The 15,904-nt window shown below is 34.2% G+C and overlaps 1 protein-coding gene across 1 annotated transcript in view; it reads right to left on the bottom strand.

Moving 5' to 3' along the window:
- The window catches only part of LOC110109038, a 55,071-nt gene continuing 39,167 nt past the window's right edge, over positions 1-15,904 (bottom strand). The window contains exons 5-8 of the mRNA XM_020839933.2: positions 9,389-9,472; positions 9,054-9,112; positions 1,195-1,342; positions 1-312 (exon numbers count right to left, since the gene is read on the bottom strand). Of these exons, the coding sequence (XP_020695592.2) occupies positions 214-312; positions 1,195-1,342; positions 9,054-9,112; positions 9,389-9,472 (390 nt within the window). The 3' untranslated portion in view covers positions 1-213. The remainder of the gene's footprint in view (positions 313-1,194; positions 1,343-9,053; positions 9,113-9,388; positions 9,473-15,904) is intronic.

The raw sequence follows: 15,904 nt of genomic DNA, 5'->3' as shown, positions 1-15,904 counted from the left end.
TTTTCATCACCTTTTTTAACCGGTGATCAAAGCATGCAAAACAAATGATCATACTACCAGTTCAACAAAAAACATTTAAAAAAAATTATAAAAAAAAAATCACCAAAGAAAGCAAGTCAGAAGCATTTCTCCAGCCATTCATATTACAACCAAAATCTTCTACAGCTTATTAATGAACAAAAAACTAACAGCAGAGAGGTATGGAATAGTCATTTACATCAATGGGAAAGGTATTGGACTGCGGTTGCTTTGCTTGTTTGCTTCAAGCACAGTTTGAACATAGTAGTACAGTCTCCACAAAGTAACATTATCCTGTGAGAAAAAAATAAAAGCATATTAGATAGGAGAAAATTTTGTTTAGTAGATTTTAAGACACTTAAATTTCTTCTAAAATGAGTATAATGTATTAAAAAAAAAGTTAAACTGGTTCTTGGATTATTTTTATGGAGCTATTTTAATCCGAACAATAAATGTATTCAATTTAAGTTTTGATTGGGATGACTTTCTTGCTGCTTTTTAAAACTTCTAAAATTTTTGTACTAGAAAACAGCTTTAAGAAACAAGAAGAAAGCTGTACCAAACGAAGCCTTAGTGCGTTTGTTCCTTGAATATAATCCAAAATAATCTCTCAAATTTAAGAAATCAAAGGACTGGATCAGATTTAGAAGATAAGCGAATAAATTTGACACAATAGATAGCATAAGACTAAAACAACCAAAAGTAAATAGTCGAGTGACCATTTTAATCTTAAAAAATTCAAAATAATCTCCACACTATTCATATATGATCAATTTAGTTTCAAAGTATCACATTTCTCAATTTAATCCCTCGACAATATAAAATCAATCCTAAACTATCCCTCGGAAATCAGTTTTGTACATTTGATGGAATAAATTAGGATCAATTTAGTATCTCGATTTCCATCAATTGCTACCTAAGGGCTATCTTGGGATCCAATTATGTCTAGTCAAGAGACTATATTAGAGAAATGTAATACTTTAGAACTATAGCCACATATGAATAGTCGGTGGAGTATTTTATGCATTCAATCTACTCTGATATTTCACTCATCTCAAAGTGAATCTAAAAAGTGAAAACTCATCACAATAAAATTTTGACTAGAATATCCTCACTCAATTTTATTTCCTACTACATTTGAAAGCAAAATGCATATAATTGATTTAAGAGATTGACCTGTGTTTCCAAATCAACAAAAACTTCAGAGGGTTCTGCTTCTGAAGGCTTGTTGCGTAGAACTATTTCCACTACTCGATCAAATGCCTTTTCAGGCAGTTTCTTCATCTGCCTGCCAAGCTGTTCTTTCTCAGCACTGCTCATTGGTCTGTCAATTAATCAAATTGTACAAATCATTACAAAACTTCAATATCGAGTCTGCATTTTGTAATGAATCGAGTCTGCATTTTGTAATGATATATTACAAAGCATATAGCATCTGCTTCATGCAAGCTATAGAAGAAGCTTTACTTCACTGATATAATGGAAGAAATATCGCCAAATGGACAACATAATGAACATGCTATAAATCTTAAGAAAACATAAATCAAAGTATAAAAAGTTTGCCGTCTATTCGTATAGTTTAAATAGAGACTTAGGCTTAATTTGGGAGGCTTTCTTACCGTTGCTTAAAGCAGCTTTCAAGTGCATTTGTACTAAAAAACTGCTTTAAGAAGCTGTAAGAAAGCTGTCCCAAACGAAATCTTAGAAAATTTTTAGCAAAGTTCAAAAGCTATATTTCAAACAAGATGTAGGTGTATTCACTATAAAAGTGATGATGGATGTGCAAATATAAAGATTATTTCATGTTGTTTATAGAAAAAATGAGCTTGCATGCTAGTAAGAGATTATATAGCAACCTTTTAAAAGTTGTTCAAATGTAGTTTGTTTTGTTGGATTAGAAAGTCTCTTTTAATTATTTGAAAAAGCTGAGTCTTTGATTTCAATTACAAAGTTTAGTTTTAGGCTTCGTTTGGGACAGTTTTCTAACTGCTTCTTAAAGCAGCTTTTTAGTATAAAAATTTTACTGCTTCTTTAATTTTTGTATTAAAAAACTTCTTTAACAGTGGTAAGAAATTCGTCCCAAACAAAGTTTTGTTAATTTCTATCAATTGCATAAAGATCAAACCAGATTTGACTTGAAGTTGGAGGGCTATTAGAGAATAAGTGTAGACCTAAGCAGTTGCTCGAAATAAAATAGAATACATTTAACAGCACTAGATAGTAATAAAAAATGAGATTTGATAAAGCCAACTACAAATAAACTTAATCTATCTCAAGCTAAAATTTTCAATCTTGAGCAAGATTTGATTATTGAAGCGACCTGCAAGTTAGAGATAAACAGGGAAAACGAGATAGCAGAGAAAGTAAAATGAGATGGAGCTGTATGAAGCTTGTATTCCATCGTTTCTACAGTGCAGCCATGGGAGTACATATAGAGATAAACGGTTAGGTGACGGGGCAAGCAATTGGCTAAGTTGTCAATTAGTAAACGTGTCCATGTGTTGAAATGATCCCCTGCGGTAGGTAGTGGAGCAGAGCATGATACGTTGGCTGACTGATCATATAGCTTATTGGGTATGCTAACAATCCCCCGCAAACTCATGATTCATGAGATTGAATCGTGAGTTTGTTGCATAGTTGATGAAATCTGCTTGTGGTTAACGGTTTTGTGAGAAGATCAGCCGGTTGATCAAGAGAATTAATATGATGGACTGATATTTCATTGGAGAGAATACAATCCCGGATGAAATGATAATCTATTTCGATGTGTTTCGTACGTGCGTGAAACACCGGGTTGTTTGCCAAAGCAAGAGCAGATGTGTTGTCACATGAGATCGGTGTTGGAGAAGAGACCGAGACTTGGAAATCAGCTAGCAGACGATGCAGCCATATAATGTCAGAGGTGGCTGAGGCGAGAGAGCGATACTCAGCTTCAGTAGAAGATTTTGCAACAGTTGGTTGTTTCTTCACACGCCGTGAGACCAGTGTGCTGTCTAGAAAGGTGCAATATCCCATGATGGATTTTCTATCGGATGTATCTGATGCCCAGTCAAAATCGGAGAATGAGGTTAGCTGCAAATTCCCTTTAGTAATGGGAAGACCACACTTGAGCGTGCCGTTGATGTAACGAAGAAGTCATTTAAGAATTAACTGAGCTCGATCAGTTGGTTGATGCATGTGTTGACAACTAAATTTATAGCAAATGCAATGTCTGTTCTTGTAATGGTTAAATATTGTAAGGAGCCTACAATCTTGCGATATAAAGCTGGATTGAAATTTGACGTAAAGGAGCTTGCCGAGGACGTCTTGACCGCGATTGGGGTTGGAGCAGGTTTGCATTGAGAGAATCTGGCTGCTTGAATAATATCCTGGGCATATTGAGCTTGGCTGCTTGAATAATATCCTGGCCAAGATCCTTGATGAAAAATTGTGATTGTAACTTGCTGACTAAGGAGTGAATCTGCTGTTGGTTGTTGCCATAGATAAGAATATCATCTACGTATATGAGAACGTAGATTTGTGTGTCTCGGTTGCTGTAGATTAGAAGTGATGGGTCAGACTTGCTGAACCGAAAGTTTGCTGATAGATACAAAGCACGGCTTGTAGCTCAAGGCTTCAAGCAGGAGTATGACATTAATTACAAAGAGACCTTCAGTCCAGTAGCTAAAATTCCCACAATTCGAATATTGCTTACTGTCGCTCTCACGAGAAATTGGCCGGTCCTTTAATTAGATGTGTCCAATGCCTTTCTTCATGGCAATCTTGATGAGGAAGTCTATATGAGACAACCGGCAGCTGGCACAGGTGCAATCTAAACTACTCCCCATCTGCCTCACCTCAGGCATTGCTCACCCAACCGACAGCTCAATCCAGTGCCACCACAGAATGGTACCTAGATTCAGGATCTTCGTCTCACCTGACTTCCGAAGCCGCTAATCTGCAGAATTCCCAACAGCATGAAGGCAGCGACAGCATCTCCATTGTCAATGGGACTTCACTTCCCATCCATTCCAGTGGTCAAGGTCTCCTACCTCTTCCCAATACTTCCCGTAAGCTACATCTTCATAACCTTCTTCATGTTCCCGCTCTAAAACACAACCTATTATCAATTCATAAACTTGCAACTGACAATAATTGTTCTATCTGCTTTGATTCTCTTGGATCCTCAATTAAGGACAACCCAACTTCACAAACAATACTTAAAGGTCGGACGAGGGACGGTCTTTACATCCTTCCATCTCCAACAAATTTTGCACTACAAACTATCAAGTCTTCTACCTCACTATGGCATGCAAAACTAGGCCACCCGCACCTCCAACTGCTTCAGTTTTTAGCAAGCAGAAATCCGACTATATGTCTTTCTAGTACTTCTACTTTTCTATGTAACTCATGTAATGCAACCAAAAGCCACAAATTACCATTTTCACTTAATGAAATGAAAACTTCGGCTCCATTTACTCTTATTCATACAGACGTTTGGGGACTGTTAGCATACCCAATAAGCTATATGATCAGTCAGCCAACGTATCATGCTCTGATACCATGAAGCGACCTGCAAGTTAGAGATAAACAGGGAAAACGAGATAGCAGAGAAAGTAAAATGAGATGGAGTTGTATGAAGCTTGTATTCCATCGTTTCTACAGTGCAGCCATGGGAGTACATATAGAGATAAACCGTTAGGTGACAGAGCAAGCAATTGGCTAAGTTGTCAATTAGTAAACGTGTCCATGTGTTGAAATGATTCCCTGCGGTAGGTAGTGGAGCAGAGCATGATACGTTGGTTGACTGATCATATAGCTTATTGGGTATGCTAACAATTATAACTAATACTAACTTGAGATGAGTTCAAATAGATTATTAGTTAATTTAAGGCTAAGAATTTAGTCATCAAGCATGAAATTGTGCCTGGGCGATGTGGGGGGGGGTGTTAATAATGTTCACCAAACATAGATCATCATCGCTAGCACCACACCACGTCATGATGTCATGATATTCCTCATCATTGGTCGATAAAATTTACAGTAAACCACCAATCTAGTTCCAATCCTAAATTAAATCCTACATATTGAATACAACAGAAGTGCGAAAAAATGTTTAGTTTATTATGGTTGGTATTTCAAAAAATAACAGAAAAAGAGACTTGCTTTACAAGAGAATTTACTTCAAGCAAGCGACCATGATCCATGAACTCGTCCCAATCGGGTGAGTATGGCCTAATAGTCGGCCCCAACAACTAGTACCTATAAAGTCGGCTTGGCAACTACACAAGGAAGAAAGACTTCTAAAGGAAAGCTAGGGCCTTCACTAGAGCTTGGAAGACGACTTCATCAAGTCGTACCTTCTTAACAGGCCATTGCAATTGTAAAATTGCTATTGAAAGGCTTTCTAGAGCATAGTATTTATAGCATTAGGACTACTACCATCATTTTTCTGGTGGTTAAAACTATTGTTTGAGCCATGGGTGTAAAGAGCCAAAGTTTGAGTCACTTCTAGTTTAAGCTTAAACTTGATTAATTAATTGAGTTTTAGCTAAAAATTTAACTTAATTTTTATGAATTTGAGTCTGCTCATGAGCTAACTCATTTATAATAAACGAGATAAAATGTTTATGATTTAAGTAATTATTATAATAAAATTATAAAAATTTAGAATTTGAAAATAAACAATAAGGGTAAATAAGACATTTGCTTTTCTCCCTAACCGCCAATGCTATAAGGAATTGAAAGGATTCGGTCCCTTCTCATTTCGTTCGATCGAAGGCAAGAAGGGTGACGGACAAGGGAGGAGGCAACATGAGCAAGGCGTCGGCAGCGATTTTTCGGCGAGGTGTTGGAGGAAAACGAAGAGAAGGTTTTAAGGAAGAGAAATGGTAAGTTTTTAAACCTAAGAATCCTCATTTCTGCATAAATTTCTATAGGAGAAATTTCTAGGGTTTCTCCAAAACCTAAAATTTCTTTAGGAGATTGTTAGGGGATGATTCGAAAAGAATTTTAGCCATTAAATTTCATGTTTCCCCAAAAAAAATTTTGAGTTTGGAAAATTAGGGTTTTCATATTTTTGGATTTTTAAGAAACCCCTTTAATGATTATTGTTCCAAATAATCTTAGGAAGGTTTTTAAAGGTAGAAATTAGGATTTTTCAAAAAATTTGTATTTTCCTAATTTTATGATTTAAGAAATCCGAAAATAGAAAACTCTAATTATTAAATTTGATAAAGGGGATGTTCTGACATGAAAATATAATGAAAATAATGAGATTTATGTTTCCAAAAATTAGGGTTTTTAGGGAAAACTGAAATTCAAAATTATTTTTAATTAAATTAAGCAAGTTGAATGAATTAGAAAGGGTGAAAATGTGAGAAATGAAATTACAAGAATTAAGAATTCAAAAATTAAGGACTATTATAATCCGAAAATAAAATTTTAATTTTTGATTTAATGGAAATGTAGGAGGTATCATGATTGGAGTTAGTATTAATGTTTGTCATATATATATATTGTCATGTATATTTAATTTTAGGTGTTGGCTATAAAGGAACACCACAAGCATAAGCGGCGTCGTAGAAGGTTTACGATGAGTTTTGAGGTAGGTATTCATATCTCTTTTAATTTCATAAGTTTTCTCTTTAAATGTTAAAATTGCATATGCTTTAATATTTTTTTTAGTTGAAAGTTGCATGTTATTTATTTACAATTCATAATGCAGAAAGCATGTGTTCCCTTTTAGATTTATTTAATTGTTAACATGTAAAAATTCATAAGAACAATACAATAGAATGAGCATGAAACAATATTAGACAAGAATATATGAATTCATGAATGGTTTGATAACCTTATGATAAGCATTGAATGATTGAATGTGTATGATGATCTGGAGTTCTAAATGATAAATGGCTCTTCGGAGCAAATGTTAAAGGGCTCATCGGAGCAATTGGTAAAGGACTCTTCAGAGTAAATGAAATGAAATATTACCTGATCAGTATAAAAAAATTGGTACTTCCAGGACTGATGTATAAAACTAAGACTAAGTATTATATGCTTCTATGCATATAAGAATAATAAAGGAAAAGTTAAGAAAAGAAAATTGAAAAATAAAAAAGTTATGGTTGTATGTAATGATTAAAGAAAAATAGATATTCAAAATGATATATGGATTATACATACTTAAGATAAATTCTTGACATTATAATACTTTTTCTCAAAGTTATTTCAGTCTTGTCATATGAAAATTTCATTGCATAAAGTTTCTTATTTCCTTGCCTTATAAATTTAATAGAGATATTTATTACCTATTGAACACTAGCTCATCCCTGTTTGTGGGAATACTTTTTAGGGGAACTTGCTAAAGACTGATGGCTGATAGACCTATTATATAACACCATAGAGCAGTGCAAGGAAATAGGTTCTTATGGTTATGTTATGTCATGTGTTAGTTTATGGGTCGTGGACTATTGTATTTGTTTTGTTTTATGTTTATGAGAGATTGTTTGTTTTGATTTTTGATGTAATAGTCATGGTTAAAATGGATGTTTAGTGACTCTTTTAGATTTTGAAGTTGTATGAATATTTGAGCTTATTGATGTTAAAATGAAAGTTTTTGTAACTACCGTACGACCGTCAGTTCCCGCCTTGTTAATTCGAGCAACCTGGGTCGGGTCGTGACAACAGGGACCACGATGACCCGAATGACGAAACCATAGGATTTTGATCAGGCTCATCATCACTCCCCCAACCATCCGCTTTAAGTGCAAGATGGTGATATTTTAAATTTTAAATATCAACCAACGTTGCTACTATATGTCAAATATCACGCATCTACATGTACGACGTATTCATCGACGACTAGCCTTAATCAAAAGTTCTCTCTTATGATCGGGGGGGATAATTAATTATATGAGTTTGCACCTATAGGAAACTATAACTCAGATCATAAAGTTCTCACAAAATGAGAGCAAAATATTTGGATTGTGTCTTATCTTCAAACCCAATCTGCCTTCTAAAAATTTACCTCGAAACTTAATCTGTTAAAACTCCCCCCAACAACGAAAGCAAGACAAAAGAGGGTAGGCCGGGGTGTGAATTTTCTGAGCCTACAAGTATGTCATTAATTTTGTTAGTTGTTTATTAGAAAAATTATTATTATTTTCAAATTTATAAATATGAAAATTTTCAATTATGCAATTTAATTCTTCGGCATGATAAAATACCTGTGGATGCGGAGACATTTCTTCTTCTCACAACATTGTCCAAGAGTGTGATCATTAATCATTCATGAAATTACAAATATTCTAAGAGAAGTCATCTCCTTGGAGAAATTTAAGACTTATTTTTCTGATGATTTGATTCCTTCATTTCCATTTTCTTCTCCTCATTCTTCTTCTTATATGTTTTCATTAGTGGATTAATAATATATTTTATAGTCAGAGTTTCTACAATTTGGACTTATGTTGGTTTTTTGAATTTCAATCGTGTATGAGACTTTCAAAGTTTGTAAATATTGCCATTAATTTTTAGCAGCATGTCATTGAATTTCATTTGAATCAATTTCTATTATTTTTTTCGATTTTAATTAAAAGTAGTCAATAGTTCTATGGGATTAATATCATATTTATTGCCAATTTTCTTGATAGTTACAAAACTTTATGCATCAAATGTAAGACCTACATCAGAAACCTTGGACCCAAGGACATCCTAAGATAATGTGGCTGAAAAATAGGCTTCTCAACTATAAAATGGTTCTATTTTAACTAAAAAAGAAAGAAAAAAAACTTATTGCAATTAAACTATTCTCAAGATCTACACCCCATTTATTTATTAATCGATCATTTCATGAAATACTTGTCAGAATTGACTTTCAAACTCTTCATTGATTTTAGCATCTAAAGGCCAATTAAGCTGTTATCATTATTACATTTACAAGATGAATTTTCCACATAACTAAATGATGTTAATGAGAAGGGTAACTATATACTGAAGACATCAAAACTTTGGATGAAGCAACAATTTTTTAAAGATCATGAAAACAGACATCATACCTGCACTTGGAAAAGATGATATTAATAAACTCCTCAAGATCTTGCTCCATCTTGTCAAGCTGAAATTATAACATATTAATGAAATGAGCCTTCTATGAAACAACTTTTTTGCTAAATTCAAAAGAAATAAAGGGTCCATTACAATAGAATGTATTCTCAATAAATTGTGGGGTAAAGGATAAAATCTTTTGAAGAAAGAATGAGATATGGAATAATTTCTTAGACAATGCCGTATGCCCAAGGGTTAGGAGCCTATTTATAGGTCCATGAATCTTCCATAGAGCTGAGCGCCAAAGAAATCAGTTTCAATTTATCAAATCATATCAATGAATTACCTCTGCTTGTAACTCAACTGGACATTTCTGCAAATCTTTACCAATTTCAGCATTCCCTTGAAGATCTTGAGTGTCATTGTAGACCTGAAAAAACAAAGAAGCTAAACACTGGTTGCTAGAACATACAATCTACAACTATCCACAAACTTGCATTGATTCATTTATGAACAACACAGCGCCAACCATAAAAAAAAATTCTAATCAGGTATAAAATGTTCCATCATATACTAGAGCATAAGGTATCAAGGAAAAAAGACTTAGTACATGTGTTGCAATATTAATATAAGTATTCACTGAATGCTATCATTGTACGCTACAGTATTATTTTAAGCAATCAACTTGGCCTAATTTGCGTGGTTTTATATTACATGCATAGATGACTTTAAAGAGTAACGACTGGGTTATTCTTATTAACATTCTTCACACTCAACAGTGAATGATAACTTAATCCCTTTTAACGGTTGAATAAATTATAAAAAGGCTTTATTCACATCTTTCGACTCTCTAACATATTATTTTTAAACCATTGAGCACTTCGCTGGGAGAAAAATACTAACATATTGTTAAATACTGTCTCAACCATTCTAGCCGTCCCTTGGCTCTTGATCCTATGGCCAGGATGGGGATCCGTGGAAGTCACACCTGGATCATGTCGATCTCCTTCCATATTCAGGTAGCTGATTTAGGAAGAATTATATTAGAGCAATTATACATGATTATGTAATTATTTGTTTCTTTATTAAGATATTGTGTATAGATCTATAAATAAGGATAATTTTGTGCAATAAATTAAGCTTTTTCCCTCTCCAATTCTCTGAATTTAACATAGTATCAGAGTCAGATTCCCACCACTGGCCTTCATTGACGGAATTTGAGGAATACTCGTCCTTCCACCGGCCTTCATTGTCGGAATCACTGGGATATACAAATCGAAGGAAGCGAAGAGGAGCAAGCAGCCTTCTGATAAGCCTAAAGGTGAAAACAGCGAGAGAATATAGCAAGAACAGTACTAAATTGATTTATGTATTAATGCTCCAATATGAAAGTAAGATACAATGATCTACACATAAGAGAGGTAGATCGTCTCTCCCGCTAAACCTAGACGTCGCTAGGAAGCCCTAGCCAAAAAATAAAAACACAGCAAACACAACTCAAATTATGCATAAAACAAAATAACCCTAAACTTCCCCTTAAATAAGCTCCCCCGCCTCCTTAGACCCCTTTCCTAATATATTTCCTTATGCACTATTAAGATATCTTGTATAGATCTATAAATAGGGATAATTTTGTGTAATAAATTAAGCTTTTTCCCTCTCAAATTCTCTGAATTTAACATGGTATAAGAGCAAGATTCCTTTCATTGCCAGAATTCTAAGGAATACTAGTCCTTGCACCAGCCATCATTGTCGGAATTGTTGGGATATACGAATCGAAGGAAGCGAAGAGGAGCAAGCAACCTTCTGATACGCCTTACGGTGAAAATAGCAAGAGAATACAACAAGAACAGCAATAAGTTGAGAAAACAAAGAATGATTTTTATATAAATGCTCCAGTACGAAAGTAAGATACAATGATCTACACACAAGAGAGGTAGATCATCTCTCCCTCTACACCTAGATGTCGCTAGGAAGCCCTCACAAAAGAAAATTACAACAAACACTACTCAAATTATGCATAAAACAAACTTCCCCTTAAATAAGCTCGCCCAACTCCTTAGCCCCCCTTTCCTAATATATTTCCCTCCTAATTCAGCCTTCCTACCTTAATTAATTCCCTCTCTTATTTAAATTTAAATTAAAGAATTTCTTTCCTAATTAATCCCCTCCTAACATAAGTATTTAGTTCCTTGTTGGACCCCACCAAATCAGCCGCTAGGGCTGCTGCCTCTGCCTCTGCATCACCTTAATTGTCGTTGGAGATCGAATGAGAGTCGAGCGGTCTAAACCTCTTGTGCCCTATGTTTCGTGCATGCGTCTAGAAGAAGCGAAAACGAGAGTCTCTCATGCGTCGAGGAGAGATCGAGCGGAAGGGCTCCTCTTGCGTCCGTTTGAGGTGAAACTGAGCGGAGCTGAGAGAAAGCCTCCTTCATGTATCTAGAAAGAGCCAAGAGTTCCCTCTTGTGCGAGTCTAGGGCCAAAACAAGCAAGAGTGCGAGACTTGCACTCCTTCCTCATATCAGATCAGCGGGATTAGAGGCATTGCATGCGCCTGTACGAGACATATATAACAGGAGTTTGTTCAGGTGGAGTCAAATGATTGATTTGCATTGGTTCAAAGGTTGGCTACATCGGACGATCCGGGAAGGAGGACATCTGTCGAGTGTTGAGCCACTTGAGACTTATTTTTTCTGTTATTGTACCTAAAGCTTGTCGCAAGCCTAAATTTTTTCTTTCTTTTCTACTGTCGTGCCTTCATTGCTGGAGAACCGAGAGAAAAACCCGAAGGATAATTAATCCACTTTCCCTACTATCCCACCACCAGCTTTTATTACCATTTTCGATATCTTTAGAGCTATTGTTCAACGCAGCCTTCATTGCTTCCCTGCACCTTACAGGCTTGATTGATATAGCATTCATTGCTATCATTTGTCGTCGTAATGTTTGAAGCTAATTCCTCCCAAAGTTTTGACCAAATGGAGGACTTTATGGTGCACCAATGGACTTGATAACTCTACCTTTCTGGGATTGATTACCAAGCTGGGAATGACAGATCCGTATTCCCCAGCTTGAGGGGGGGTCAAATAACATCCCAGCCATCCCTTAGCTCTTGATGGGGATCCGTGGGAGGCTTACCTGGATTATGCCGATCTCCTTCCATATTCAGGTGACTAATTTAGGAAGAATTATATTAGGACAATTATGCATAATTCTGTAATTATTTATATCTTTATTAAAATATCTTGAATAGATCTATAAATAGGGATAATTTTGTGCGACAAAATTAATCTTTTTCCCTCTCCAATTCTTTGAATTTAACACATATCATAATTCTAATTTCTACATAATAAAGTAAACTTATAGTGTGAATAACTATCAGGATATCTGGGCTCGAGACAAACTTGGTCAACTCTATTTGATAAGGCCAAAAGGGAGAGAGAGAGAGAGAGAGAAAAAGAGAGAACCAACAAAAAAAAAGTAACAAGCAAAAAAGAAATAAAAAATGTCATATAATGCGATAAAAGGCTAGAACAATAATATCATAATTCTGAACCCTATCATAATTAATTCCGGGTTTGCATTGTGGATTCTTCTCCAATCATTCTTGTCAATTTGTGCATGTGCTTCCCATTCAAGTTCACAAAAATATTTTTTGCACAACTTCCAACGATGCTAACTTTGATCTACCTCCTTCCCTTCCATTTCATTTCACATTGATCTATATTTTCCTAATAGGATCATAATCAACACTTTTTTGTAAATTCCCAAGCTATTTATTTTTGCAGTGTGGGAAAGAATAAATCATGACTTCTTTATGAGATAGCAATGAATGCAGGAGAGGGGGGAGGAAGAGAATTGAGAGAGAAATTGTGTGGTGGGAGACAGAAGATAGAGCAGAATGAGAAGAAAAGATGACAATGTAAAAGAGAGAGCATTGAGAAAGATATGTAGCATGGATACTTCAGATACTTTTCATGTCTGTTTCAAAATTGTGTCGAACATAAACACAACTTCAACACACTCAATGCATGCCCAACAGGTTCAAATAGAGATGTTGATGCTTATTTTTAATAACAAGCTGCTAGGATTTTATTCTTTAGAGAGATACTAATCTTAGTTTTTGTTTCATAAATAATCACTAATGAAATTGCGTAATGCTTTTAATAGAAAATACCAATATAAAGTATTTCAATTACATATTTTACATTAATAATTTATAAAAGATAATATTATATTCCTAGTGGCATGTCCTACATTTTATAATTGTATAATATTGTCATATTTGTATTATATCATGTCCATGTCCATGCCCAGTGTCCATGTCATTTTTTTTTCAGTGTCTATGTCATTTTTTTTTTCAGTGTCCATGTCGGTGCTTATAGAGGAGGAGAAGAATAACAACAGAAATACTATGAGGGCAATCAAAGAGAAAATAGCCCAAAAATCATTCAATAAATCATATTTAAGCCCTAGATTTCTTTTTATAGAAATAGGTCCTTAGGTGCAATTATACAAGTGTCCTTATTTGAGATAAATAAATAAATAAATAAATAATTGAAAGAAAATTTATCAAATGTCCCCTAAAGATAATGATATAAACCCCTAATAATTTTATCTTTAAGCGAAAAATAATAGTTTTAAACTTTACAAACAAGGATAATAATTTAATCTATTTTGAAGACGAGATCAACTAACCAAGACCTTATGCCATAATTTCTTGAAACTCAAGTAGTGTCACTAATATTTCTCTTAAAAACCTGGTATTACTGCCTAGATAATGTAAAGTTAGAGTTTCAAAACAAATCCAAGTTGTAATAGCAGGGTTTCATAAAAACCCAATTAGTAAATACCAGAATTTCAAGAAACCTGGGATGAAGACCAAGGCATCTGGCCATTTATAAATTGCACTAGACTTGCCAACCAATGGTGAGCTTGTCATTTTCTTACGGATGGCTCCCTTTATCTTTCTTTTATTTATTCTTCCTTGATCTTCTTTTCTTGTCCTTTTAGATCTTCCCAATTAGAAATATCTTCTTGTTTTCTACTACTTCGTTCTTCCCCTTGCATTGGGAATTAATTCCCTAACCTTATAAGCTTCTCAAGTAGAGACATAAAGAGATGTAGGGAGTTGAAAGGATCAAGCTATAGTATCTTGGGGAAAGAGAGAGAACTTGTTTGACTTCCTAATGAAAAAAAAAAAAGATGAGCAACATGACAATATGAGGGAGAATAAGAAAATTAGCTCAGTGATTCAATTAACAAGTACTAATAGACCTAATACATGCACTAGTAATAACATAAAAAAATCCATGATAATATTATAATCAAATCATAACCATTAATTTGGCTAATTGAGGAATATTCCTCCTTAATTTGAGGGATCTAAGGTGCCAACAAACATGATTAATGCAAATGAGGATAATGTGCATTTAAACCCTAATCTAATCTTTTTATCCTCATTTCAAACCACGAATCCTTTCCCCTCACCTAAATTTTGAATTTCTTCTATATTGATGCAGCATTATCATGCATGAGGAGAGAAAAGGAGATAGATCATGTTTTCAAACTACAATACTAGCTTTCATGCATGATTTTAGCTCGCTTGGAGCTGAATGATTAAATGGAGGACAATGTCGCCCACAAACAAAATAATATTAGTAGCTTAAAGAACCCAATATAATTGTTTTTATAGAATTTACACAATATTTTATATATATACACTAAGCGAGAATCTGAGGGATAATCCAAAGTCCGGAGGTGCATATGGCACGTGGCAGATGGGGAACTCTCCTCCACGAGAAGCAAGACTTGGAATACTTCCATTTTATGTATGAAGTTCAATCCCTCCAAATAACTCAATACAAGCTTAGTGAAATTAAATTTTGTGAGTGGTTGCAACGGTAATGCTTGTGATAAGAAGATGAGAAAATATTGGATATCTAATAGGGACCATAATTCAACCATAGGAAGATGCATCAAACTATAATTCATTAAGGCTAAGAATTCAATTGTCATCACTTAGCTCATAAATTCCATGGAACCAACAATTGGAAGAACATATCTCTTCTATAAAACTGCAAAAGAGAATTGGGATAATAGATCTACTATGATCTAGAAAATACAACCCAATGTTTTGAATTAGATCTAAAATCAAATGCCTGACAAGATAACAACACTGCCTCTGAATATTACAACTTTAACTATTTGACAAGAAATGGGTCCATTCTATGGAGTAAAATGGATCTGTTTAAGTAATATAGGAAAATGTTGGAGAAAATGAGTATTTATTTAATTTCCTTCATGGTCTCAACTTTGATCTAAATGAAATTCGAGAAAGATTACCTCGAATGAAATATTCCCCCACAATAAAGGACTGATTTGCTGAAGGAGAGAAGAAAGTTAAAGATGGGTAATGATGAACCAAACACTGCACTCATTAGATACCCAAAGCTCAACATTTACTTGATCTTCAACATGTGTTGGCTCTGCAAGAAAAGGTCGGTCTTACTTTTTTCTTGAAATTTGGAGAATAATAGAAAATAACAATTTTAATTGTATATGTATATGTATTATGATTACAAATGATGATATACATAAAATTACTAACTTAAAAGGGGATTTTAAGAGAATTTGAGATGAAATATTTGGGAAAACTTAAATATTCTTTTGAAATGGAAGTTGCTAAAAGTAAGAATGATATTTTCATTTTCCAAAGGAAATACACTTTTGATCTACTCAAAAAAATTAGGATGTAAACAAATGGTTACTCTACTTGAAAAAGATTGGAAGAAGAAAGGAAACGGTGATGAAACAATTATTGATAAGGAAAAATATCAAAGGTTTGTGGTAAGACTTGTTT

The sequence above is a fragment of the Dendrobium catenatum genome, unplaced genomic scaffold, assembly GCF_001605985.2.
Source record: "Dendrobium catenatum unplaced genomic scaffold, ASM160598v2 original_scaffold_96786, whole genome shotgun sequence".
NCBI classification, from domain to species: domain Eukaryota; kingdom Viridiplantae; phylum Streptophyta; class Magnoliopsida; order Asparagales; family Orchidaceae; genus Dendrobium; species Dendrobium catenatum.
The sequence above is the reverse complement of the archived record's forward strand: the minus strand, read 5'-3'. Positions and strand labels throughout refer to the sequence as shown.